General features: G+C 54.0%; 11 protein-coding genes and 1 non-coding gene across 12 annotated transcripts; 6 read left to right on the top strand and 6 right to left on the bottom strand.

Annotated features, from left to right (window-relative positions):
- Positions 1–271: 271 nt before the first annotated feature.
- On the top strand, positions 272–1,232 carry ASPACDRAFT_45551 (uncharacterized protein; the record flags this gene model as incomplete). The annotated part of the gene is made up of 2 exons (XM_020201625.1): positions 272–812; positions 865–1,232. 2 exons carry the CDS (start codon positions 272–274, stop codon positions 1,230–1,232), a joined length of 909 nt encoding a protein of 302 aa, XP_020053801.1.
- A 357-nt stretch (positions 1,233–1,589) lies between these two features.
- Positions 1,590–2,825, top strand: ASPACDRAFT_62478 (uncharacterized protein; the record flags this gene model as incomplete). The annotated part of the gene is made up of 2 exons (XM_020203791.1): positions 1,590–1,823; positions 1,878–2,825. 2 exons carry the CDS (start codon positions 1,590–1,592, stop codon positions 2,823–2,825), a joined length of 1,182 nt encoding a protein of 393 aa, XP_020053800.1.
- Positions 2,826–3,648: 823 nt separating this feature from the next.
- ASPACDRAFT_1858241 (uncharacterized protein) lies at positions 3,649–4,917 on the top strand (the record flags this gene model as incomplete). The annotated part of the gene is made up of 2 exons (XM_020197592.1): positions 3,649–4,267; positions 4,376–4,917. 2 exons carry the CDS (start codon positions 3,649–3,651, stop codon positions 4,915–4,917), a joined length of 1,161 nt encoding a protein of 386 aa, XP_020053799.1.
- Positions 4,918–4,956: 39 nt separating this feature from the next.
- Positions 4,957–7,126, bottom strand: ASPACDRAFT_1882169 (uncharacterized protein). The gene is made up of 4 exons (XM_020198276.1): positions 6,860–7,126; positions 6,195–6,794; positions 5,823–6,136; positions 4,957–5,760 (listed from the first exon to the last, which is right to left on the bottom strand). The coding sequence occupies exons 1-4, from the start codon at positions 6,951–6,953 to the stop codon at positions 5,140–5,142; spliced, it is 1,629 nt and encodes a 542-aa protein (XP_020053798.1). The 5' UTR covers positions 6,954–7,126; the 3' UTR covers positions 4,957–5,139.
- A 709-nt stretch (positions 7,127–7,835) lies between these two features.
- ASPACDRAFT_1872718 (aromatic amino acid ammonia-lyase) lies at positions 7,836–10,207 on the top strand. Its single transcript, XM_020198005.1, has 3 exons — positions 7,836–8,069; positions 8,129–8,235; positions 8,286–10,207. The coding sequence occupies exons 1-3, from the start codon at positions 7,930–7,932 to the stop codon at positions 10,136–10,138; spliced, it is 2,100 nt and encodes a 699-aa protein (XP_020053797.1). The 5' UTR covers positions 7,836–7,929; the 3' UTR covers positions 10,139–10,207.
- Positions 10,208–11,372: 1,165 nt separating this feature from the next.
- ASPACDRAFT_1858238 (hybrid sensor histidine kinase/response regulator) lies at positions 11,373–14,561 on the bottom strand. The gene is made up of 3 exons (XM_020197591.1): positions 13,984–14,561; positions 12,186–13,928; positions 11,373–12,126 (listed from the first exon to the last, which is right to left on the bottom strand). The coding sequence occupies exons 1-3, from the start codon at positions 14,515–14,517 to the stop codon at positions 11,410–11,412; spliced, it is 2,994 nt and encodes a 997-aa protein (XP_020053796.1). The 5' UTR covers positions 14,518–14,561; the 3' UTR covers positions 11,373–11,409.
- A 1,513-nt stretch (positions 14,562–16,074) lies between these two features.
- ASPACDRAFT_62473 (uncharacterized protein) lies at positions 16,075–16,611 on the top strand (the record flags this gene model as incomplete). The annotated part of the gene is made up of 1 exon (XM_020203790.1): positions 16,075–16,611. The coding sequence occupies one exon, from the start codon at positions 16,075–16,077 to the stop codon at positions 16,609–16,611; it is 537 nt and encodes a 178-aa protein (XP_020053795.1).
- Positions 16,612–16,660: 49 nt separating this feature from the next.
- Positions 16,661–17,081, bottom strand: ASPACDRAFT_45544 (uncharacterized protein; the record flags this gene model as incomplete). The annotated part of the gene is made up of 3 exons (XM_020201624.1): positions 16,661–16,784; positions 16,840–16,977; positions 17,053–17,081. 3 exons carry the CDS (start codon positions 17,079–17,081, stop codon positions 16,661–16,663), a joined length of 291 nt encoding a protein of 96 aa, XP_020053794.1.
- A 584-nt stretch (positions 17,082–17,665) lies between these two features.
- Positions 17,666–17,737, bottom strand: ASPACDRAFT_t236. Its single transcript has one exon. It is a non-coding gene; the product is annotated as a tRNA-Met (tRNA).
- A 523-nt stretch (positions 17,738–18,260) lies between these two features.
- On the top strand, positions 18,261–18,580 carry ASPACDRAFT_45543 (uncharacterized protein; the record flags this gene model as incomplete). Its single annotated transcript, XM_020201623.1, has 2 exons — positions 18,261–18,473; positions 18,548–18,580. The coding sequence occupies 2 exons, from the start codon at positions 18,261–18,263 to the stop codon at positions 18,578–18,580; spliced, it is 246 nt and encodes an 81-aa protein (XP_020053793.1).
- A 68-nt stretch (positions 18,581–18,648) lies between these two features.
- On the bottom strand, positions 18,649–20,315 carry ASPACDRAFT_62472 (putative amino acid transporter; the record flags this gene model as incomplete). Its single annotated transcript, XM_020203789.1, has 7 exons — positions 18,649–18,735; positions 18,788–19,129; positions 19,185–19,543; positions 19,591–19,928; positions 19,973–20,045; positions 20,096–20,109; positions 20,164–20,315. The coding sequence occupies 7 exons, from the start codon at positions 20,313–20,315 to the stop codon at positions 18,649–18,651; spliced, it is 1,365 nt and encodes a 454-aa protein (XP_020053792.1).
- Positions 20,316–22,302: 1,987 nt separating this feature from the next.
- On the bottom strand, positions 22,303–23,569 carry ASPACDRAFT_45541 (uncharacterized protein; the record flags this gene model as incomplete). The annotated part of the gene is made up of 2 exons (XM_020201622.1): positions 22,303–22,667; positions 22,765–23,569. 2 exons carry the CDS (start codon positions 23,567–23,569, stop codon positions 22,303–22,305), a joined length of 1,170 nt encoding a protein of 389 aa, XP_020053791.1.
- Between the last annotated feature and the right edge of the window lie 359 nt (positions 23,570–23,928).

Here is a 23,928-nt window from a genome sequence, read left to right as displayed (position 1 = left end):
GCTCGCTAGGCGGAAACTTCAGGCAATAAGAAGATGGACATACTCGACGCTACATGTGGGAGGCATGGAACGGAGCCCTATCACATGACTATCATCCAGCTTCCAGAAGCCTTCATCTGATAGATGCAGTAGTCATCAACGGGTCTTAGAAAGGAAATATCACCTCCGACACAAGGGAATCAACCGTTTTCCTTCTGTCACTATCTTCATCTCCCCCGACCCTCGGCCCAAGATCAAAGTCATCAAGCCCATCCACGTATTTCCTTCCACTATGGCAGAGAGAAACACGCACATCATCGACCCGGAAGGAGATGTGATACTCTTCCATGTAATGGAGGGGGAAGAGCATCGTATCCGAGTATCGACCAAGCACCTGATTCGAGCATCGCAATTCTTTGCAAAAGTTTACACCGGAAGAGAACAAGACAGCACCGAACCCTGGTGCAGCAGAGAGTTCCTGCCCGACTTCGAGGGTTTGAGGCTTGAGTCCATCCTGATATTGATGCGGATCATTCACGGTCAAGCGTCTGTGCTGCCCGAAGTGATCGATCTCCCGACTCTTGTCGACCTGGGACTGCTAGTGGACCGCTGCCAGTGTGCACCACTCGCCCGGTACTTCGCCCTGCAGTGGGTCGACAATCTCACCGCGACAGAAAGTCCCTCCGAGAACGGCAAGGAAGTGATGGAGTGGATATATGTGGCATGGGTGTGGAACATGAACAAAGAGTTTGAGGCAAATACTCTTGTCGCCGTTGAGACAAGTTATGAGATGGTGCACTCTCACAATCTGCCCTTGCCAGGGAGGATTATCGGTCCGTGAAGCTTTGTTTTCCTGTTATAATCACATTACTGACGGTTGAGCAGAGAGGATTAAGAGAAACCGAGAGCAAGCCATTGCGAAAGCCATTAGAAAATTGAAAAGAGCGGAAAGAAAGTTTTTGAAGGGTGCTGGCGAATGTTGTTCTCACTTCAGTTCCATTATGTTGGGGTACCTTCAGAGAAATCTTTATGATGCCAGCATCAAAGACCCCATGTGGCCGAAGGCTCCATATATCGGCGAATCGTATAAGAGACTGGTCGAAGAAGTCGAGTCCTTCGTGAACCCTGAGTATGAGGACGGAGAGTGTGGCAACAACAAGTATGATTTACAGAGATTCCTCAAAATCCGCAATCTCGCGGTGGAAGTGAAACTGAAGACCTTCACCCACAGAAGCTATATCAACTCCGAATAACTTACGGCAAGGTCTTGGTTTGTGGCATCATCAAGCTTTGTAACCCATATTCTGAAATAAGGTCGTTTCTGTATTTTGTTCTTGTCATACAGTGTCTGCAAAAGGAAAAAGGGTGTGCGGGGTCGAGCCAAGGCGAACATGATAAGATCTACTTGGAAGATATTCACTCAGTGTACCTAAAATCATATCCATAGTCGCCCGGGGACAGCACGTGATCCATATGAAGATGAAATGAAGTGAAGTGAAATGAAATGAAATGAAATGAATCAACACAACACACAACAACTTTCCTGTACCATTGCGTTCTTCCCTAAATATTCATATTCCTTTGAACCCAGCATCGTACAGTCGTACATCATGTCTGACACAAACATTTACTCCTTCCATCCTGAGGGAAAGGTTATCTTTGTTCTGACAGAAGAGCCATCCACACCCTCAGACTCCACTTATCAAGGAGCTCACGAATCTGGTAACTTTGGAGGTGCTTCAGCGCGCTCACGAACATGCAGCTCGCAGCGTTCCTACATCAACCTAGCTGAACTGATTCCTAAGGATGATAACCCGTCGTCAATAATCGCTCTAGCCCTGAAGGTAAGCCCTCGCGAACCCAATGTTAAAATCGGAAACTCAGATAGACTTTCGCAGAAAGAGATCCTCAAAGACGAACGCACCCTCTCTGAAATCCCTCAAGCTCCCAACAAGTATCTGATACAAGCATCTGAAAAACACCTCGCTCTGTCATCGCCCGTATTCACACAAATGCTCAGCGGCCTCTGGAAAGAGACTATCGACCTCGCAACAGAAGGACACATCCGATTCGAGATCAAGAAGTGGGATCTGCAGCCCTTTCTCATTTTTCTCCAAGTAATGCATGGCCGACCAGAGCCCAAGGGTCTGGATGTGGACACAATCACCGAAGTGGCGCTCCTAGTCGACTACTACCAGTGCCTGGCAGAATTTCGACGCGCCATGCGTGCATGGCTAAAAGAGGTCAAGAAGACTCTGAGTCCTTCCTATGAGACATATATGAAGTGTCTGTGGGTCTGCTGGCAACTCCGTCGATCAAGCGACTTCCGAGATTTCGGCAATCTCGTGGTGTACTTTGCGGGCGACCTGATCGAGGGCGAGGGTCTGCCGTTCCATCCCGTCGTGCTGGGTATGACTCCGCTCCTGGCTTTCTTCATGTCATTAACCGACTATCATGCAGACAAGCTCAACGCCGCCCGGAAGAAGGCCCTGATCCCAATCATCCGCCGCTTGCCGATGCACTACAACAGCGAGAGACCCGCAGAATGGGTCCACCGGGGCTTCTGCGGCGAATGTGCGACGCTGCTGAGCGGATTGTTGGATTTCGATGTCCGACAGGCCACTCGCGATGCATATCCGGTTGCACCCTTCTCTGGTCTGAGCTTTGCTAAGCTCGTCGGAATGGAATGTCGAGGACGCCAGTGCCAGGATATGGGGATTATTCATATCGAGCGAATGTACCAGACTGTGGACCATAGTGATGCTGGGTCGGTGTCTCAGTTTGTCCGCAAGCTGAATATCAAGCCGGTTACCTTGGAGGAATGTTTGAAGGTGATGGCTAGGTAGGTGTCAATGACTTTGTTGGGAACTTCTTTTTACCCTTGGTGTTGATACGTGGTTGTGTCTTGTGTACTCCTGGTTTTGTCTTTTGATCTGCTCTGCTTGGTTGTTCTTTTAGTGGAGTCCTTTTGATGTAATGATGCAGGAGAATGATATATCAGAAAACGAGAGTCGCAAATCATAGGTACCATGAACTCTCCCCACGTAATCCGCATAGAAGAGTTCAACACTCCTCGGGAGTACTCATAACTGCTGACTTTATATTGGATGTCGCCCTATATCTATTTTAAATTTCCAGGGATCCCCTGATATACCTAGAAGCCGACAAAGGCGTCATGCCTCGCTGGCCAGGCAGCTGATCGCCTGTCGCGCTCATATCGATAAGCTCGCACTCGGATAGCCTCGCGTAGTTGATCCTGGCACTGATCGATGTCCTCGAGACAAGAAATAGATGTTACTTTGCAGTCGTTTCCATCGCCAAGCTCGAAGTGCGGGATGAATAAATCAAGAACAGCCCTAATCCTACCCGTTGGCTGTCAAGCACAACTGGAAACTACCACAAGAGAAAGCTGTAGACAACGACAAGAATTTAATTCTTAAAGGCGTGTTTGATTTATCCCACCAAGAGCACCGGCCAATCATCACGCACGTCTCCTCTCAGAGCATGACAAGAGCGATTCACCCTGCCGTTAGGCACCGACCTGGGAAATGCGACTGCGCAATCGTGGTACTAATAAATACTTCACCCTCTGCACAACAGAAGAAACACAATCCTTCGTCCACCAAACAACCATCTCCCTCCCACCCTCCCCTCAACCACTGCACGAAGATGGCATCCTCCGAGCAGGTCATGCCCCCAGCGGACAGCACCGCAGAATCCGACTCTACCATCTACATCAGCCCCGATGCCACCGACAAGATAGCCCTGCACATCGAATGCCCCGTTCCCTCCTCCCCTCCGGAGACCCGCACCAGCACCCTCATCGTCTCGAAGGCAGTTCTGATGGATGCGTCCCCGGTCTTCAACCGCATGCTCACCAACAACGCCAGGCAGAAGGCGCAGTCTCCCAGCGCTACAGGCTCTGACCACCTCACCATCGACGGTACCCTCTACGGCGAGACTGCGTTCATCGACATGATGTACATCCTGCACGGGGAGACAATCGCTCCCGATCGCTATGACCGGCTCAGCAAATTCATAGACCTGGCCACCGTGTTGGATTACTCTGGCTGTGGGTGGGATCGAGTGCCCGACATGGAGACCAGCATCGCACTGGCCCTGAGAAAGGATCCGTACTGGGTCAACCTCGACACGGCTATGGAGTGGGCCTGGGTGGCGTGGTTCTTTTGGGACACGGACGTCTTCGAGCAGGTCACGGCGTATGTGATCGGGCATTCGGAAGATAGAATCAGTGCTCGTCCGCTTCGTCTCCCTGAGTATGTGTGCGGTAAGAAACTTCTTTTTCATTAGTCGCAGAGATCGTCATCCTTCCTGGCTCTCTCTTCTGAACAGCCAAGCTACTGCGTGGATGGCCTTGGCTGACGTACTGAAATAGCGTTGATGAATGAATGCCGAGAGCGCTCAATCAGGGACCTTCTCAAGCCTCTCCGGGGATATATCGAGGCGGCGTTGCGTCACGATTGTCCCCTATTGCACGATAGCGCCTGGAGGGACAGGCTCATACTATCACCAACCGTCATCGACGCCGACCCCACTTCCGACACCTATCGCGGCTCGGACCGGTGCATGCACGTTATCAAAGCAACGATCCCCAAGCTGCACCAGGATGGGGAGTCGCTGTATTCGTTGCCTGAGCGCCCGTATGCGGGGTGCAGCTTCAGGCAGCTGAGCCCCGCGTTATCCCGCGATGTGCCTAAGGAGCTGGAGTGGGATCTGATGAGCTACGAGCCATACTGGCAGTGCCTGGGCCCTCTTAGGACCTTGCTTCTTGGGCTGCGATCTGATGAGAGGAAGATGAAGCGACTGACGATAAACGATGTTGGTATTGTCATCATCGCGCCAGTGATTGAAGCTTGTCCGTACCGCAGCTGCTGGAATCTCGACAGCACTTTGGGGTCGTGCGATTGCAGGTATTGATGGATGTAGACCTTCCTGACAGTGCTCTGTTTTAGGCATGGTTGTGGATGGTGGGCGGGAGAATGCATAGCGAGCAGAGTACTTTGAGTTACCAGATGTTGAACAGGTTAACAAATATCGGAACAAACAAATCCCAAGATGCTATATCACGCTAGTATATCTCACGTTGCATATATGCCCCTGCACTTTACCAAGATACCATGCGCAAGACATCGAGTACAATTACAACCGTGCCTCCCTCTGCAACCGCTTCACCTCACGCCTCAAGATCTTCCCCGACGGATTCCTAGGAATCGCATCCACAAACCTAACCCCACCCCGTAACTGCTTATAACTAACCACCCTCTCTTTCACATACGCCTCAATCCTCCTCCCCAGCTCCGCAGTCCCCAGCACCCCCTCCTTAACTACAACATACGCCCGCGGCAACTCCGTCCCCGCCGTGCCGCTAGCCACCCCTACCACCGCCACATCCGCCACCACCTCCTCGAACCCCAAGATGATCCCCTCCAGTTCCGCGGGCGCCACCTGGAACCCGTTGTACTTGATCAGCTCCTTGACGCGGTCGGTGATGAACAGGTTTCCGTCTGCGTCGACGTAGCCCACGTCTCCCGTTTTGTAGAAGCGCTGAGCGTCGTCGGAGAACGACTCCGCGTCTGCTTTGGGGTTGTTCAGATACCCCCTGAACACGTTGGGGCCTGTCACCCATAACTCTCCGGGGAGGGACTTTGTGCCTGGTGCGTGGGTGGGGGCATCCTCGCCGGGGACGGCGGCGAAGGTGGCGGTCATGTTGGGCATGAGGCGGCCGACGGAGCCGGGGTGGGTGAGGGCTTCTTCGAAGGTCTATTCCAGTTGTCCAGTGTTAGTAATTGTGGATGAGGATGGCTGGAAGAAAAGGGATGTACCTGTAGATGAGTGCAAGGCGCACACTCGCTCATCCCGTAGGCCTGGCGCACCGGGATGTCGAGCTTCTTGCGCAGAGCGTGGATCAGCTCGAGGGCCAGCGGGGCGGCGGCGGAGAGGGTCATGCGCAGCGAGCTCAGATCGTACTGCGCCACGCGCGGGTTGGTGACCAACTCCAGCACGACGGGTGGCACCACGTAGGCGTAGGTGATGCGGTGGCGTTGGATGGTGGTGCAGAAGGGGTCGAATTGAAAGCGCGGGAGGACGGCGATGCTCATGCCGATGAAGACGGTGAGGTTGAGGAGGTAGGTGATTCCTTTTTGGCGTGCATCGTGAGTTGTTGTTTCGACCGACACAGAGATAGGGCTACGTACCGTAGATATGGAAAAACGGCAGCACGGCAATCGCACGGTCGGCTGCCGTCAGATTGGCCCCGTCGATAGCCACGTTTTGCGCCAGGTTGGCGACCAGATTGCGGTGCGAGAGCATCACCCCCTTGGGCAAGCCGGTTGTTCCGGAGGAATACACCAGGAACGCGAGGTCTTCTGGGGATGCGATCGGGGGTTGGTGCGGGCGATCGCGCGCGGGAGAATCGCAGTGGTCGACCGCCAGCGTAGGCGATAACGCATCCAGCACCAACACCCGGTCGCGCGACAGGCCCGCGCGGTCGGCAGCCTCGAAGACCACGGGCGCCTGTGCCTGGGTGGTTACCACGGCTTTCACGCGCGCGTCCGTCAGGGGATGGCGCAGCTCGTCGGCGCGGTAGTGCGGATTCACCGGACACACCACTCCGCCCGCGGCCAATGTGCCATAGATGATTTCAGGAAGGGCAATCGAGTTGGGCGCAACCACCATCAGCACCTCTCCCGGTTGCCAGTTCCATTGCGTCTGGATCCCCTCGGTGAAGGCAAGGGAGCGCTGTCGGACTTGGCGGAAACTGAGGGTATGGTCGCTGAGGGGATCCAAAAAGAGTGCTGTCGCAGTAGAGTTAGCAAGTCGCACCGACTTTGGTGATACTCGAGAAAAATGTTTCGCTCACTTTTATCTAAAGCATACGGACGGTCGGCCCTCTCGAACAGCAAAGTCCAGAGGTCGACATTGGGTATCTCAATCGAAGGAAAAGGCGACGCCATGATGCTACTGACTGGCAGGAGGGGAAACAGAAAGACAACTCCAACAGAACTACCAACAACAAAACGCAAAAGTAAAAAGCTGAAAACAGCCGAGACTAGACTAGTTTAAAACAACAAAAAATCACGGAAGGATATCGTCATGGAGCAGCAACTCCACCAGTTCCTGTTCTGTTGTTGGGATATCTTGAATATCTTGAATATCTTGCATCTGCCGTGACGGAAGGTGCCCTAAAAGACTCCACCCGGCAATCTTGGATAGGATCGGGATGGGCATCGCACCAACCGACGAGCTTCCCTGCCGTGCCGGAACCCACTGCCCCCCACCGATCATCCTGGAATAACTTTCACCATGTGGTTCGCGATCTGCACTCACTCGATTGGGCTTTTCCGATCGGGACAATTAGTCCAACATGCTGGGTCGGCACGGGAGGCACGGACAGGGTTCCCACCCCAGCTGAGCTTTCCCAGCTGCCCTGCTCGCACGCTTTGCAAGCTTTGCAGTCCAAAATATCCGGGCCTGCTGGGGGTCGCTTAGAAGACCCGGATATTGACGGGAATTTTCATAATGGATAGTTCATCGCTCCTCCACTGATCGGCCCCTGCATGGGTCTGTGAAACAGAGGGTAGACGTGGTGGCGTGCTGAGAGTGCAGAATCCCTGCTCAGCTGGACAAATCAGCGCCTGCAGCGAGGCTTATCGGAATAGATTGCAATACGAGCAGGAGGTGAGATCGACAGGAGATGGATGCTGCACAAATCGATGCCGTCAGTGGATGACATGGATTGCAGGGAGTTCGTGGCTGGCACTGCAGTGACCAGCGCCTATAAAGATGAGAGGTGCTCGTTCTGTGTTGCTGGTCGGACAGGGCTTTGTTTTGCTTTTTTTCCTCACGCACTTTCCATCTTTCTTAGCCACCTTGCTTTCTGATTTCCTCTTGTTCTGTTCATAATCTTTTTCGTCGTACTACACTCCCATCATGCCTCACATTCCTGAAGCGCCTACACATCTGGCCACAGCCCACCGCACCTGGTCGCGGTTACAAGAGCTGCGGACCAACCCGGCCGTCGAGCTGGATGGCAACAGTTTGGATATTGCCTCTGTTGTTGCTGTTGCCTAGTATGTTGGCCCAGCCATGCGTTGCATTACAGATGACCTTCAGACTGACCTCTACTCAGCCATGGCTGTCTTCCCAAGCTGTCCTCCGACCCCACCGTGATCGAAGCCATCACCGACAGTGTGCGGGTGTTGATGGATCACCTCGACCACGGTTACTGCGTCTACGGTACCTTTCCTCCATCCTGCTTTTAGTTAAGCTTTCTAACGCCATTCTAGGAGTCAACACTGGTTTTGGTGGTAGTGCTGACTCACGCACGGACAAGGCCTCGGCTCTACAAGCTGCCTTGCTGCAGCTGACGCAGGCTGGTGTGCTCACGGCGGCGGACAAGACCACAGGCGACGCGCGGGGCCTGGCCTCGACGGCCTCGCCCACGGCCATGCCCAGTCCTTGGGTGCGTGCCTCCATCGTCGTGCGCGCCAACAGTAACGCGCGTGGTCATTCCGCTGTCACACTCAACGTGCTGGAGGGTCTCCTGGACCTCCTCCGCCACCGCATCACTCCTATCATCCCCCTCCGCGGCTCCGTCTCTGCCTCGGGAGATCTGATGCCCCTCTCCTATATCGCCGGTGCTGTCGAGGGCTCCCCCGACATCTACGTCCAAGTTGCCAACGCAGACCCCTCTGTTGCCCCCCAAATCATGTCGGCCTGCGACGCCCTCGCTGCCGCCGGCATCCCCCGCCGCGTCATGGGCCCCAAGGAGGGTCTGGGGCTGGTCAACGGCACGGCCTGCTCCGCCGCGCTGGCCAGTCTGGCGCTGCACGAGTCCCACCAGCTCGCCATCACCACCCAGGCCCTCGGTGCCATGGGCGTGGAAGCCATGATGGGCACGGCGGAGTCCTTCCACCCGTTCATCTCCGCCACCCGCCCGCACCCAGGCCAGATCGAATGCGCGCGCAACGTCCTCGCCCTGCTGCAAGGGTCCCGCCTCGCCGTCGGCGTCCACCGCGAGAAAGACCGCAAACGCTCCGGCCTGATCCAGGACCGCTACGCGTGGCGCAGCGTTCCGCAGTGGGTGGGACCCCAACTCGAGGACCTCCTCCTAGCCGACCGGCAACTGACCACCGAGCTCAACTCCTCGTGCGACAACCCGCTCGTCGACACGGCCAACAGCGAGATCTACTGCGGCGCGAACTTCCAGGCGGCGGCCGTGACCTCGGCGATGGAGAAAACCCGGCTCTCGCTGCAGATGCTGGGCAAGATCCTGTTCGCGCAGGCGACCGAGCTGGTGGACCCGAACTACAACAACGGGCTGCCCACCAATCTGGTTGCGGACGACCCTTCGTGCTCCTTCACGATGAAGGGGGTCGACATCAGCATGGCGGCCTACATGGCCGAGCTGGCCTACCTGGCCCACCCCGTGAGCGCGCACGTTCAGACAGCCGAGATGCGCAACCAGGCGGTCAACTCGCTGGCCTTCATCAGCGCGCGCTACACGATGCAGGCCGTCGAGTTGGTGAGTCTCATGTCCGCCGCCTACCTGTATATCGCGTGCCAGGCGCTGGACCTCCGGGCGCTGCATCTGCGCTTCCTCGAGACGGCGCGCCCGCGCATCGACGCGCTCATCCGCACCTCCTTCTCCAGCCTGCCGGGCGATGAGCTCGAGTCCCTGATCGAGACCATCCTGGCCACCCTGACCACCAGCTGGGGCACGACCACCCGCGTCTCCCTGCCGGATCGCTTCGCGCAGACCGTCCAGGCTGCTGTGCCCATTATCGTCGACCGCGTCGCCGCTGCCGGCAGCGCCCAGATCGCGCTGGGCGATATCACCGCGTGGAAGACGCAGGCCATCGCCGTGCTAGGCGACGTCTACACCACCACCGCCGCGACCTTCAAGCAGAACCCCCACACGGCGGAACTGCTCGGCGCCGGCTCCAAAGCGCTGTACTCTCTCGTCCGGGAGCAGCTGGGCGTGCCCTTCCACCAGGGGTTCGTGGAGCATCCGACCCCTGGAGCCACGGAGCTGGACGGCCGAGACAAGAAGACGGTCGGGTCGTGGGTGAGTGTGATTTACGAGGCGGTGCGACGGGGTGATGTTGCTGGACGGTTGTTCGAGAAGGTCATGGGTTAGCTTTCCTTTACTTTGTATATTTTGGTGGTTCGGTTGGGTCTGGATCCGGAGTTCGGATAGATTACGATAATAGATTTTTCTTCCTTTCAAGGTAAACCACTCGTAGCTTCATTTTGGGCTCATGGTTGAGGACAGTGGACGTAAAGGCTTCCAAGTTGTGGTCAATGGACAGAGTGCACCTGCTGGGTACGATCATCTACCCTACCCACCCCCTCGATCCCCAACCCTAACCCCGATATCACAGTACCTGACACAAACTCAATCGACAACCACCAAACTCAACCCTGCCCACCGATCGTCCGCCCGGGGTTATTCCCCAATTGGTCGATCTCGACCCGTTCGCGAAACCAGATCGTTTTCGTCAAGCTGCCGCCCAGGAGGTATCAGATGTGAGCTCGGTTCATGCAGGTTGCGGTTGCGGTGCAATGTGACACGGATCGGGGTGACACGGCACTAGAGGCAAGGTGGGACGTGTCATATGTCAGCTGCTGGTTGGATTCTTAGTGGAGTCGGGGTTGGTGGGTTGAGAGAGAGGGGTGTGTTCGTCATTGTGCAGGGTGGCTGGCTGAAGGGGAGATCGGCGGGTTGGGCGATGCAGATGCAGCTAATGCAGCTGATGCTGCGTGGTGAGGGTTCGGACCGAGGTTGCTGTGCTTCTTTCAGGAGGTAAGGGCTTCAGCTGATGCTGATCATGAGGGGATGACGACGACGGTGATGACGGTGTTTATTGTCGGCGTTCCTGAGTAGTCCACCCACGCGATCTGAGGCCATATACCAAGCGAGTTGAGGACTCAGATAGTTCAAAGCATCCGTCCAACCAACTACCAAGGAATTAAGAATTTGTTGACAGGAATCAAGATTCTTTGGAGCGAACGACGCCCAGGTCAGTGTCCTGACAATGTTCTAGTGGAGCGGTGCAACACTCCCATTAACTGTTCTATATCGCCTATCCCTAATCGTTTCTGACGGCCTGCCTCTAATGTACCAAATGGTCTGGTCTGCAGGGTGCCGCGACGCTGCAGAGATGCGGTAATGGCGCTGCAGCTGATGAGCTTGAGTGTGGAGGAAATGGGAGTATGTCAAGAACTTAGAATTTTCTCCTTCGTTTCAAATGTTCGTTGGAGCTAGTGGGATGACATACGATACATATTCGCCAGCCAAGCTAAGATAGAAAAACACTGCGTAAGTCTTCAAGAACACATTCACACAACGCCTAGTACAGCACCGACAACCTCCCCCCCCCCTTCTTTCTCTGTACACCTCCCAACTTACTATCCCCCCGCCTCAAACGCCGGAAAATGCCGCCGCACAACCCCATCCAACTGCCGCATGATCACCGGTTTCACAAAGTACTCGTCGCCCCCGGCCTCCGTCGCCGCCGTCTTATCCGCCGGCGTATCTTGGCCCGTCATCACGATGACCAACGACCGCGGCCAGTCGTTCTCCTGCTCTAAGGCCCGGATCTGTCGCGTCGCGTCGACGCCGTCGCAGACCGGCATTTGGAGATCCATGAAGATGAGCTCGATCGGCGGGAGGCCGCTTTCGTTATTGTTATCAGTGCTGGGAGATGAGGACGACTGGCGGCGGCGCGTGAGCATCTCGACGGCCTGGAGGCCGTCGGTCGCTGTCAGATAGGGGAGGCCGCGCTTCTTGCAGTACATTTCCATGATGCGGAGGTTGACGATGTTGTCATCGACTATGAGGGTTGTTGGGCGGGGTGATGTACGGGTGGCGAGGGGGCGAGAAACCGGTTCTGTCTCTTCTTCGGAGACCGTCTCGGGGGTTCGAATATTGTTGTCAGGTTGAGAGTCTGAGTCTGAACCTGAATCGTCGTTGGGGCGTTTCAGGTGCATGGGAAGGACCACTGAGGTAGACGGCTCTGGCGATCGGATCTCCGCCGCGAGCGCGTCGGCTCGTTCGAGGAGCCAGGCCAGTGTCTGCGCCGAGAAGGGCCCTCTGGTGTGGATGACGTTCTTGGCAGATGTCGTCTGTTCGAGAGGGACTGGCGGGTCTAAGTCGGCCGGCAGGCCCGAGGCAAGAGGGATACAACCGTGTCCGCCGGGATTTGGGACAGACGCGCGCGATGTTCCTCGGTGTCTGGCGAAGGGTCGACGATGACGAAGCAATCTTCGAGAGAGTCGGATGGGGTGAATCCACTGCGCGTGAGTATCGACGCGAAGTGGTCGGATAAAGACGTCGATATACCAAAAGGCCTAGGCCTCGACCCAGCGCGAGTCGGAGACTTTAGAATATAGAAACTCCGGGGAAGACTCTTCACCTTCGAGGCCAGCGACGGCGGAGTTCCGTCCGCCTGAGAAGCACACTCGATGTCACGAAACGTCGCCCGAAAGTGTGAGCCCCGACCAATAGCCGACGACATCAACGCCACCGAGCCGTGCAGAAGAGAGGCAAATCTGGATCCCAGCGTCAGACCCAGTCCTGCGCGCGCGGAATGCGCGTCGACCTTCTCGTACGCTTCAAAGATGCGCCGCTGATCCTCTTGTTGAATCCCCAAGCCTGTATCCCGGATGTCGATAGTCAACTGCTTGGTTTCAGGATCGACAGTTGAGTGTACGGAGACGATCCCTTCCGGTGTGTGTTGGATCGCGTTGTAGACGATTGGGAGAAGACTGTCACGGAGAACATCGATGTCCATCCAGAAGGTCTCGAAGCCGGCCGGGATGTCGTGCGTGAAGAAGAGGGCACAACTATATCGCATGTCGCCGATGGTCAGGGTCGAGATTGCCGCGTGTAGCTCGGCCTCGAGCTTGTCGATGCTGTGCATGGCGTAGTGCCGGTCGCTGAGGGCGATGTCAACCCATCGGTTCAGGGTAATCATGTTATTGACGATTGAGACGAGATCGCGACCGCCCATCTTGATTATGTTAAGGTACTTGGAGTATTCAGCGAAATCTATCAATCCGGTCTTGTGGACTGTCGTTGCCGTTGGCGCTGCGAGGGCGTCATCAGCCGAGCCGCCCTCTAAAGCGGCTTGAAGTTCCTCAGCGAGAAGATCCGCGGAACCCAGGATTCCATGAATCGGCGTGCGAAGCTGGTGCGAAATCCCGCGGAGGAATTTTTCTTTCGCATTGATGGCCTCCACCAGTAGACGTTTGCGCCACATTTGCGAGATCAGGCCCGCGCAGCTCTGCACGAACCACGAGTCGACGTCGTCAAATATGTGCTGAAAGTCCTTGGTTCCCACCATGAGCAACGAGGGGCCATTGGCGCTCTCGCAGGGGGCGGCCATGACGCGGACTGTTTTTGTCGTAGGGAGAGGCTGGTGATTCGCCTCCACGATCAGTGCATCGAGGTACTCGATATCTTCCCAGAGACCGCCTTCGAGGTCGGACATGAGAATCGGGTCGCGTGCTTCCATCTCGACATGCGTTGCTGTCGTGGGCTGCGACTTGATGACGGCCTTAGGATAAATCGTCTTGAGTATCCGAAAGACCGGATCCGCCGAGACCCCCTTTTCTAGTTCCATCCGCGCCGTCGTGAGAAGGTCTGACATTCGCTGCCGTTCGCGCTGGCGTCGTGCTCGGGTACACTGCACCAGATCTGAGACCACCCAGTCGGCTAATCGAACCAGCGCTTGCTGCTGGTCTTTCGTGAGAGGGTCCTCTGCTGTACTCGAGGCCACGCAGAGCGAACCGAGGCCAACGGTGACCCCGGACTCGTGCTGCAGGCGGAGCGGCACCCCGGCGTACGCGTAGAGGCCACCTTGTTCGAGGTATGGGCATGTCCGGAACCGCCAGTCCTCTTGGAGCTCTGGCAGAAGGAAGACACTCTAGATGGGATGTTTAGTGGATATTCCTGGGAAAAAAGTCTAGCCTACAACCTACACCTGGAGGTTGAGTGACGGTATGTGCACAGATTGTCTCGCCGCGGGGCAGGATGCCGAGTTGTAGGCCGTGAGTGGCCAGGCGAATATACACATGGATATCGAGAATCCCAATCACCGCGAACTGCCAGCCGGTGCATTCCTTTGCGAGATCGGCTTTCTCCTGGAGCCCGGCGAGCAGTTCGGCTTCTGCCTCGATATCGCGGGTGTAGTACCATAGCATGGACAATCTAAGTCTCTCATTGTCAGCGAGAAAGGCGCGCAAGTACCGACAATCATCAAATCCCGCAAATCCCGGGGGTTTGTCGGATCTGGTGGCAGTGGAAGTGGGTGCGTTGGGATGCGGAGCAGGGTAAACAATCGCTTCAATCTCGCGGGTCAGGACGCTGATTGGCTTATCCAGGTTCTCGGGATCGAAGATCGGGCCAATCGTCGTGGGCCGGGCCTGCTGGAGTGGTGCTGGCTGCCTCAGGTATCTCAGGATGGCTGCATCGGCCTTGGGGAGAAAGCTCGCGGTGCTTCTTTGCGCGGACATGATGTCCCTCCCTATCTCACTATCTCATTATTCCTCGTCCTGACAGAGATTGTGAACCTGAGAGGGGAAAGAGGGGACGGGGAGGACATTTGTTCCTGGCTCAGCCGCGGATGCCAGAGAAACAGGTTTTCCTCTCCTGCACGTGATTCTACGAACAGGTCTTGCAAGAAAGGAAGCTAGATGATTGGCGGTATCGAAGGTTGCAATTTCGGTTGTAAGGTTTGTGAATCTTGTGTATGCAATATGAAAAAGTAATGCATTACCCTGTTTCAGAACTGAGATATGCATAATACATGTCATTTCTATCTTTTTTGAACTTTTGAGAGATTCAAGTTCTATCAAATGAACATAATCGAAACCAGTTCATTTTAGAATTACATCTTTCATATCATTGATAACAGATAAAAGACTATTGTTGCGGGACGAGCAGAATTGTGCTAACCAAAACGTGCCTCTGAACAGGTTATGTTTGTACGAAATTCTTTTTAGTGTGCTAGGCTAGCTTGTTTAATAGTGCTCGGGGCCTTAGGCTGATATCAATTGGTGCCCGAGGCGGAGCTCTATTTCACATCTTTTCTCATTTCTTACTATGGTACGGAGTAGTGTACTGGTTTAGAAAATACAATCTACAGCCATTGTTAATAATCTATAGTAGAGATATTAAGTTATATGAGTGTATAATACTGCTGATTGCGGCTGATGCTGCGCGGTGAGACCGAGGTTGTTGTTTATTGTTTACAGCGACAACAAACTCAGCTGGTGTTGATTATAAGGGAATAGTGATAAGGGCTAGGTCGATTTCTTCCCCTTGTTTTATTTTGTTTTCTTGTCTTTTTTCTCTGGCTTGATTCTGTGAGATTGACTTCGCAGTACCGCAAGTAAGCGCCAGCTTTGCCTGCTCGACTAATTGCATACACGCAATCCTGGTGAGTAGTTTCGTGCAAGAGGCCATATAGGAAGATCGTGTCCAGGGTCCTGGGGTCTTCCTTGCCGAGTCCTGTTTTCCCGGACGCATGGCTCAGGATTATCTCTCCTGTCCGGTCGACGGCTGCATCCACAAGCCCTGCAATTTTGGGTGATGGATCACATGTCAATGTGTTCCTCTCCGCTCGAGCAGCAGTATTTGCGTGCGTTGTAATGGTTTTGGCCATGGTGAGTGGGCTGTAGATGCGGTCCTAGGAAGAGTGTCTTCACAGTACGCGTGTGATCGAAGCGGAGGGGGACCTGGGTGAAGACCGATTATCAAGGTCTGGCTTTGGATTTGGTTGGAGTTAGTGCGGGGTTTAGTGTGGCTTGCATTTGCCATATGGAATCACCAGAGCAGGTGGATTCGAGTCGTGGTTAGATTGCCTCATTAGGCAGGTGAGCCAAGAGGCATAATGCAGCCGGGGGCACTTCAGGGCAAAGACTGAATTGCCTCGGTGAGATGGACGGACCTTGTGTAGTCTGACTCAAAACGCAAGTCACGAAGCCCAAAGACTTATATACAATCCGCTACACATTGCGTCACACTTCAACGAACTCACCTCGATTCTGAGTATACACAATTGCATAACAATGGCAGCAGAAACCATCCAAGTCCACCCCTCCTGGCGAACCAAACACCCTACCCAACCACACCTAAACACCCTGGAGGACTACCACGCCCTCTACCAAGAATCCATCACCTCGCCTGAGACCTTCTGGAGCGAGCAAGCACACGAGCTCCTCACCTTCACCCGCGACCTCTACACCACTCATCTGGGCTCCTTCGCGAGCGGCGACAGCGCCTGGTTCTTAGGCGGCCAGCTGAACGCCTCCTTCAACTGTGTAGACCGCCGCACAATCCGCCACTCGGAACGGACAGCCCTGATCTACGAGCCTGACGACCCAGCAGACGGCAGCCGCATCATTACCTACAGCGAGCTGCTGAAGCCAGTCTGCCGCCTGGCATGGTGTCTGCGCGCACAGGGGGTCCGCAAGGGCGACATCGTGACCATCTACATGCCCATGATCCCGGAAACTGTGTGCGCGGTGCTGGCGTGCGCGCGTCGCGGCGCCGTGCACGCGAACCAGTTGGCCGTTGGGGAGCCTACGTCTTTTGCGCAGCTGTGAATCTTGTAGTCTGCCTTGGTATCAGTATACATTTAACGCAAATTCAATCTTATTTGCAAGATGTATTACCCTGAAAGTGCACACCCTCTTCGGGGTGGTTCTTGGCCAGATGCTCCAATGGTCCCCAGGTGTGTTTGTCCCATTCGGCAGCTTCTGTGTTGCGGATCGAAACACTAACAATTTCGGTTACTCTGGAATGATACGATCAAGTTCAATGCTTAGCCTTACGGCATGTAATTTGCGCCAGCCCCGGGCGACGCGTATTCGATGTCGGAGTCGCCGGGCATATGCTTCGCGGCGACCACAGTCTTGTAACCGGGTTTCGTAGACAGTAGAAGGGCCGTCGTCAGGCCCGCCACGCCAGCCCTAAATCAGAATGAGTTGCATCCGAGCATGCAGAAGATGAACGTCCAATGACGACGTGACAACAAAATAACATACCCAATGACTACCACATCCTTCTCGGGCATTGTGAACACAGGAGATGCCTTCATGGGTTAATGGAAAAGCTCAGATTCGTACTATAGTGGGTCGATTGTTCGCCGTTGGTAAGAAGCTCTGCTGGGTGATAATTCAAGTCTAAATAACATTCAAAATGTTGGGGGGGATACATCGGCTGTGACACAATATTTTAATGACCCAGAGAGCTCTGGTTGTGATATGGTCTGATGAGATTTTACTTTCTCTCATCGCTGACATCCGCCCATCAGCCGACCTCCCCAGGTACGGGATCTTGGGTGAGTAGTCTTCTGGATGATACGGCGCGTGTTCTAAGTTTGAGACTAGCTTCCTGGTCCCATTGGGCATACATTCTAACTTATATCTGATCGATGGCTTGACAACCCAGCGTATTTGGTGTCTATAATTCGTCCACAGTAGTTAGGCCTCGGTGTGAATATAATGTGGATGCAAGGTCATTTTGATTGAGTCCTTTCTTTAGAAAACAGCACAATCCAGTTCAACCCAATTGGATCCGATTAATCCGAGTTCTGTTACCCTGGTTTAAGCCCGAGTGAAAGCAAAAAGCAAAAGAAGAAAAAAAGAATGTTCAACTTAGCATGTCCTGGTTTCGATCCAGGGTCCTCCGGGTTATGAGCCCGGCGCTCTTCCCCTGAGCTAACATGCTGATTGATGATTTGTTCTCCTTATCTGTTAATGTGAAGCACCACTGAAAGGCACTAAGGAGGGTACATAATCTAGGCGACCAGGGATTTGATCCGGTTGAATTAATCTACCGTGGACACCAATCGCGATATCTCAATGAGGGCGGCCAATCTCTTGGACGATCACTCCACCAACCACAACAAATTCACTTATCCTCACTCAACCTACTAAAAATGGTCAGAGAGCGATGGATTACCACAGAGTTACCTTTGGACTCTGCCAATATCAGACGATCTTCGATCAACAAGCAGGAGAGATTTGGACGGACTGGTAAACTTGAGGTAATCAGTTTATACCCGAAGAGGAAATCGAGATTAGGGCATCACCACCCCCAGCATCAGCAACTTTTTGTAGGTAAAGCATACAAGATCACAAACACCTGCAATCCTCACAATATCATCAACACCTAAAAACCAATATCTACACACTACACCTCACCCAATCCCCAAACCTACCCCTCTCAACCTCCCAAATCTCCACCCACAATGGCGGCACCATCCGAACGCCCCGAAATCATCGCCCTCTCGCAGGACCTACGAGGCACCCCCCAAAGCGAAAAATACGAGCGCATGATCTCCGGCATGATGTACGGTATCTCGCCTTTCTCGGTGGCTGTGGGCTCGCCCTGCCGCGTGAGGAAGACGATCCAGTCGCCGGAAGAGGAGGAGCAAGACCCGAACAATCCGTATCGCCATCTGGTTCGTGAGGATCGGTAGAGGTTACATGGATGCAGTTCTCTGAAGAATTCATTATGCATGTCATTCATGACAAGGCTAACACTCAATGCTATCTATGGTTCATCTAAGCGAGTCAATATATAAACAACCGATATATACAATCCATCATTACCCAACAGCCCATTACTTCACTCCCCTAGATCGCATTGCTGGCACAGGAGAAGCTCGACTTGGACGAATCGTCGTGGATGGCCTTGCCGGAGACATACAATCCCAGACCGCACTAGTATAGGTTAGTATACAAGAGGATGGGACGGACTGGTCGAAAAACTCACGATGATGGCACCAATGCAGAAGATCAACATGTTGAGGATGGTCAGCGCAATCTTGCGCGGAGAAGACCACCACTGGCCCCAGTTCATGTGCAACCAGTACACACCCGACAATCCGTAGGTGAACCAACTGGCAAACAAGGAACTGATCAAGCTGACGATGTTGCTGAAGGAGGGGATACCCTCGGCGATGATCCAGGCGATGACCCAGCAGGTGACGCCAATGCCAATCCAGGAACCAACAGCGACAAAGTCACGTTTGCCCATGCGGTCGGAGTGACGGAAGATGCGCACGTAGATATATTTCAAGCCAACGTGACCGTTCACAACACCAGCGCCGACAATCTAAAGCTTTGGTCAGCACGAGTGATGATAGGTAGACAAATTTGCCAGGTCATACCGTCGGGATAGCAACGCCATAAGCAACCTTCTTCAACACCGGACCAGCGGAGCCAAGAGCCGGCGAGTCAACCCCGTTACCGACGAAGTAGTAGATGACAATAGCCGCGGTGATGTAGAGAGCGATCTCGAAACCCTGGAGCAGACACAAAGCCTTGGGGAAGTCCTTGGGCTCCTCCATTTCGGCAATCAGACCGAAGAAGGCCACGTGGGCGCAGTAGGCGAACACAATCTGGGTGACGCCGTTGAACGCGTGGTACAAGTTCGTATCGGTGGTGACACTGATGTTCTGGCCACCCTTGTACTGCACACCCACACCAATCATGGTGATCATGACCGCAGTGAAGATACTCAGGAAAGCTAATCAAATCAGTTTGATTCAATTGATGTTCAGTCGAAGTACTCACAAGCACAAGAAATGTAGGTCAAGTTCTTGATAGTCCGAGGCAGCGACAAAACCAGACAGATCACGAAAGCCACAACACTGAACACCATCGAGCAGGTACCGTGGTCGGTAATCGTGTTCATCATCACAGTGAACGTGACAATGTGACTGCCCATGATGAAGATCGAGAACAGGATCTGACCGAGACCGAAGAGCTCGCGACCGAACCGACCCATGAGGATCTCACCCGCATCAGCCAAGTTGTGGATCGAGGGGTGGCGTTCGCGGAATTGGCCGATGACATAGCCGGTGTAGAGCGCAAGAATACCGAGTCCGATGATGAGGATGATCGCGCTGTGTCTGTGAGTGAAATGCGGAGAAGCAGCCATGACAGCAGGACTTACGGCACCAGGCCCAGCGCAGTCAGCGTCGCGGGCAGGGACAAAACACCCAGCGAGACGGACTCGGCGATCATGACTGTTGCGATTAGTATTTATCTAGCCATGGATCTGTCGCATGCCACATACACATTCCACATTGCCTGCATGGTTTGTTAGCTTAGTTCGTCGACGGCGGATAGCGCAACAATACATACCACCACTTGAGCGTCTTGTACTTGACCTCCGCATTGGCCTCGTCACCAAATGCATCGGGCTCCTTCCCCTCATCGACCGCCTTCAAATCCTCGAGATCGTACGGAGGAAGATCATTCTTCTTGATCTCTTCGCCGTGGGCCGGGGTCGCCATGTCGTCTGCACGTTGTCGATATGTCACGGGCAAAGGTCGAGAGAGGACAGGCACACGTCGCGCAGCAGAATCACAATCGCAAACGGACGGAGAGTCGAACGTTGGCGCGCCGACAGCTGCAGGACAGAAAATTTCTGGCGGGTTGGTGGGTCAGGGAGTGAAACCTCCGCTCCTCCGTTGCTGTTGATATTGATGCAGACTTGAAACTGGGTTCAACGGATGAACTAGATAGTCTCTGCAATAGCACTGACACCAGAACACAACAACAGAGGAGAAGAGAAGAAGGAGAGAAGGGAAAGCAAGACAGACAGATAAGAGCCCTGATGGTTTTCCACGGGAAATTGAGATCTGGACTCCGTCGTAGCTACCCTGTTTGGAGATCAGCCCTGGATGCTGCTGCTTGCGGCCATAGCGGAAGTAACGCGGTGATGGCTGCCATTGGTGCGTCGCGCTCCACCCCGCTAGACGCGGGTGGGGCGGGAAAAGGAGCGTAGTCCAATTGTGGCTGTCCGCGGTTAGAATTAAGTAATGGATTGGCCCCGCCGACCGCACTGTGCGCGGCTTGCCGACAGTAACCGCTCCTCCGCCGGCCACTGATTGGTGCGGCCCTGGCATGGTGTATGCGGCTCGGTGGGATTCCGTTCCCGCTTCTAGAATTTTTTCGTCCGGTGTATAAAAAGCTGCCGACTGCTGATAAGTTGCCTGCCACGGCAGTTGACTGTTTTCCATGACCATTTATTAGCTGATGGAAACTTGGGGAGGGGCGATGATTTGTCGCTGCAGCGCTTCTTATCGGCAGACGCACGTTTGTTGCGGCTCACTACTCCAGGTTTGGGGCCGGTGGACGGCTGTGCCGGCATCCGAGCCATTCTTAGGTGTTTCGGCCTTGGCAAGAAAAGCTTTGGTTCGCCTTCCAGATTTTTTCTGCTTGGCAATGGTGGGTGGCGGCCTTATCGGTGTTTTAGACGAGGGTGTTGGGCCGTGCAATGAGATTAGCTGCTCAACACTGTAGAGGTCGAGTGTAGGCCTACATTTTATCTGCTCGCTAAGGGTTCAGTACAGTACATCGATTCGATCCTCTCCTCGTCTCAACCAGTCAACACCATTTACTGTACATTTGTCTAGTTTTACTCTAATTCATCTGTTGTGGATCGTCCAAGTGTATTTAAAGCTATCGAACTATACTCGATGAAGGTCCCCACTTCGGCAGAAATTTTGCCGATGCTGTGATTCCTGGAATCTTATGGATCAAAACGCAGTGATCATAACATGAAGCCAAACTTGAATATTGCAAGCACCATCTTCCCGAATCCGTTCTTCTTCTCAATCTCACAACTTATTTTCTTCCTAATTTGGAAGGATAGCTTGGGCCAATACTGCTATGGAAGGTTACCTGGAAAACTATACATCTCATTGATGCTTCAGTTCCGTTCAATCATAGTCGGTAGTGAATTCCAGATGTGTCTAATGACTGAAGAGATTGCCGATTCCGTTGTATCGATTCCGCACCTTTAATTTCCTTGTTGTGAATTGCCCTGGACACCTCCTCCGCAAGCATGGGGTGATGGGAGTTGATCGCAGCATTTTGCAATGAGCAATGCCCTCAAACTTTGCATAGCCTTGACTGCTGTCAATATACAGCCCACGTGATCTGTCTCGGTCAAAAATGTGGACGTGAAAACTGTACACCATCACTAGCAACAAAAGGAAACGACGAGTGTCTGTTTCAAGGTACACTGAGCAGCATTGATCACCCACAGGGAGCGAGCCAGGGCCTTGTATCTTCAGCATGCAACTCAAACCCATTGATGTAGAACCACTGATAGGATTCCTGCCTCACTAAACAACAACCTTGACAAGGCACTATGTTCATCACATAACCCTCTCATCCAGACCCCAGTTCTGATATGTAAAGCACAGATAAAGTCCATTTACGGTCCAACATAAACTTCATTAACTCCAGATCAAGACCCCTCCCCACCGAACCTCACTCAACCCTAGCATAAGGATACTCCCGGATCACCTTCCAAGTAACCCCCTGAATCACAATCGGCAAATCCAACGCCGCCTTAAGATCATACCCCTCAGGATTCCTCCACCCATCGATCTTCTTAACCAGCCCGCGATAGCTTTCCCCCACGTACGGTTCTTCTTTCTCGCCCTCATCCTCACCCTCAAACTCCTCCCTCAACCGAATCCGTCCCCTATGGCAATTAATCTCCAACGCCCCAAGCCACGTAGCATTCGTATCAAAGCCCTCGCCACGCAGATCCATAAGGAACTCTCTCCTCATGTGCTTCAGCGCCCTCCGCACGCGGAAGATCGCCCTGCAGCGCCAGTGGTTGATGCTCTCTGCTCACCAACTGTATGTCAGCATCATCTTCAAGTAATTCGATTACACGTACAGAAAAGCAAGGGGAAAGGGAAAGGGAAAGGGAAAGGGGGATACCGATAATCTTCCCACAAACCGGCAGTCCATACACATCCGCCCGCACCTCGTCGGTGGCATTCTCGATCGCCATCCGCGTGCAGCACCGCAGCGCGTCCTCGCGGCCGTACACCCACGCCACGAAGATCCACTGCATCACAACTTCCTCGGTGTACCAGCGCGGCAGACGGAGCTCCAGCTGGTGTAGCCACGGGCTCACGTGGAACTTCACGACGTGCACGCACCCGTAGTAATCGGCTATGATGGTTACGTCGACTAGCGTGGGGAGGTCGACCTTCTCCGGCCATGGGTGCGTTTGGTGGTGGAGGATGCGCATGAGGAGGAGGAAGGGGGTCAGTGGCCAGTCGACTGTCAGGGTGAGGTGGCAGGTTTGGTTGAGGGTCCGGCCTTCGGTCCAGTGCGGGCTGGTGAGCATGCGGGCGAAGTAGGGGGATGCGCTTGCTAGGTGGGCTTTGGAGGTGTGGATTTTGTGGATGGTGGGAGGCGGGGTGGGGGTTGGGGTCGGTTGTTTGTGCTTGGGGTTGTGGTGGTGGTTGTCTTTTGTCTGAGGATGGGGATGGCGATGGCGATGGGAGTTGCGTCTGGGTCTGGACTGCGTGCGGGGGGTGGCTTGCTCCTGGGTAGCATGCGAGTGCTTGGCTTTCTTCCGGGGAGGGCACTGGGAGATGGCGACGTTGGAGAGTTGCATGGCGAGGGCGTCGGAGTCTTCGGCCTTGATGGTCGGGGATAGGGTTGATGCAGCGTTGGGATCCTCTTGGACGAGGAAAGTCACCTCTCCGCCTTCGTATATGGTATGCTCGCACATCGTGGATGTTTTGCGTGTGTCGTTTGATGGTAGTTGTGGATGGATGAAGATGCAGGGGGAGTGCTAATTAGGAGTATAAGGATGGTGAGGGATGCAGGAGAAGAGAGAAAGTGCTCGTTGTTGACAAAGGAGACCCTATTTATGCCTCTCGTATTCGCTGCCTGAACACTGTTGCACGATGTGGCGATGTCATCGTTCCTGTCATTCCTTTTTGTAGTTGCGCATGGCATGGGCGTCCGGGTGCCATGCGCGTCCGGGTTTTTCTGGCGGCTTCAAGGCCTATAATCACAATTGATCAGAGCTATCAGGAGCTATGTGACATAAATACTCATGCTCTCTTGGCATACACCTATCCATTG

This window comes from Aspergillus aculeatus (assembly GCF_001890905.1).
Source record: "Aspergillus aculeatus ATCC 16872 unplaced genomic scaffold ASPACscaffold_13, whole genome shotgun sequence".
Lineage (NCBI taxonomy): Eukaryota > Fungi > Ascomycota > Eurotiomycetes > Eurotiales > Aspergillaceae > Aspergillus > Aspergillus aculeatus.
Note: the sequence above shows the minus strand (reverse complement) of the source record. Positions and strands in the feature narration are given on the sequence as shown.

Excerpts from the sequence above, each read along its gene's own strand:
- ASPACDRAFT_1882169 (XM_020198276.1), bottom strand. The coding sequence starts at position 6,953 with ATGGCGTCGCCTTTTCCTTCGATTGAGATACCCAATGTCGACCTCTGG. Across the intron at positions 6,137-6,194 it reads GCCGTTTTTCCATATCTACG|GAATCACCTACCTCCTCAAC; the intron begins GTACGTAGCCCT and ends CACGCCAAAAAG. Across the intron at positions 5,761-5,822 it reads CGCCTTGCACTCATCTACAG|ACCTTCGAAGAAGCCCTCAC; the intron begins GTACATCCCTTT and ends CAACTGGAATAG.
- ASPACDRAFT_1872718 (XM_020198005.1), top strand. The coding sequence starts at position 7,930 with ATGCCTCACATTCCTGAAGCGCCTACACATCTGGCCACAGCCCACCGC. Across the intron at positions 8,070-8,128 it reads TCTGTTGTTGCTGTTGCCTA|CCATGGCTGTCTTCCCAAGC; the intron begins GTATGTTGGCCC and ends ACCTCTACTCAG. Across the intron at positions 8,236-8,285 it reads CCACGGTTACTGCGTCTACG|GAGTCAACACTGGTTTTGGT; the intron begins GTACCTTTCCTC and ends ACGCCATTCTAG.
- ASPACDRAFT_1858238 (XM_020197591.1), bottom strand. The coding sequence starts at position 14,517 with ATGTCCGCGCAAAGAAGCACCGCGAGCTTTCTCCCCAAGGCCGATGCA. Across the intron at positions 13,929-13,983 it reads CCGTCACTCAACCTCCAGGT|AGTGTCTTCCTTCTGCCAGA; the intron begins GTAGGTTGTAGG and ends CATCCCATCTAG. Across the intron at positions 12,127-12,185 it reads AAATCCCGGCGGACACGGTT|ACGACATCTGCCAAGAACGT; the intron begins GTATCCCTCTTG and ends CCTCTCGAACAG.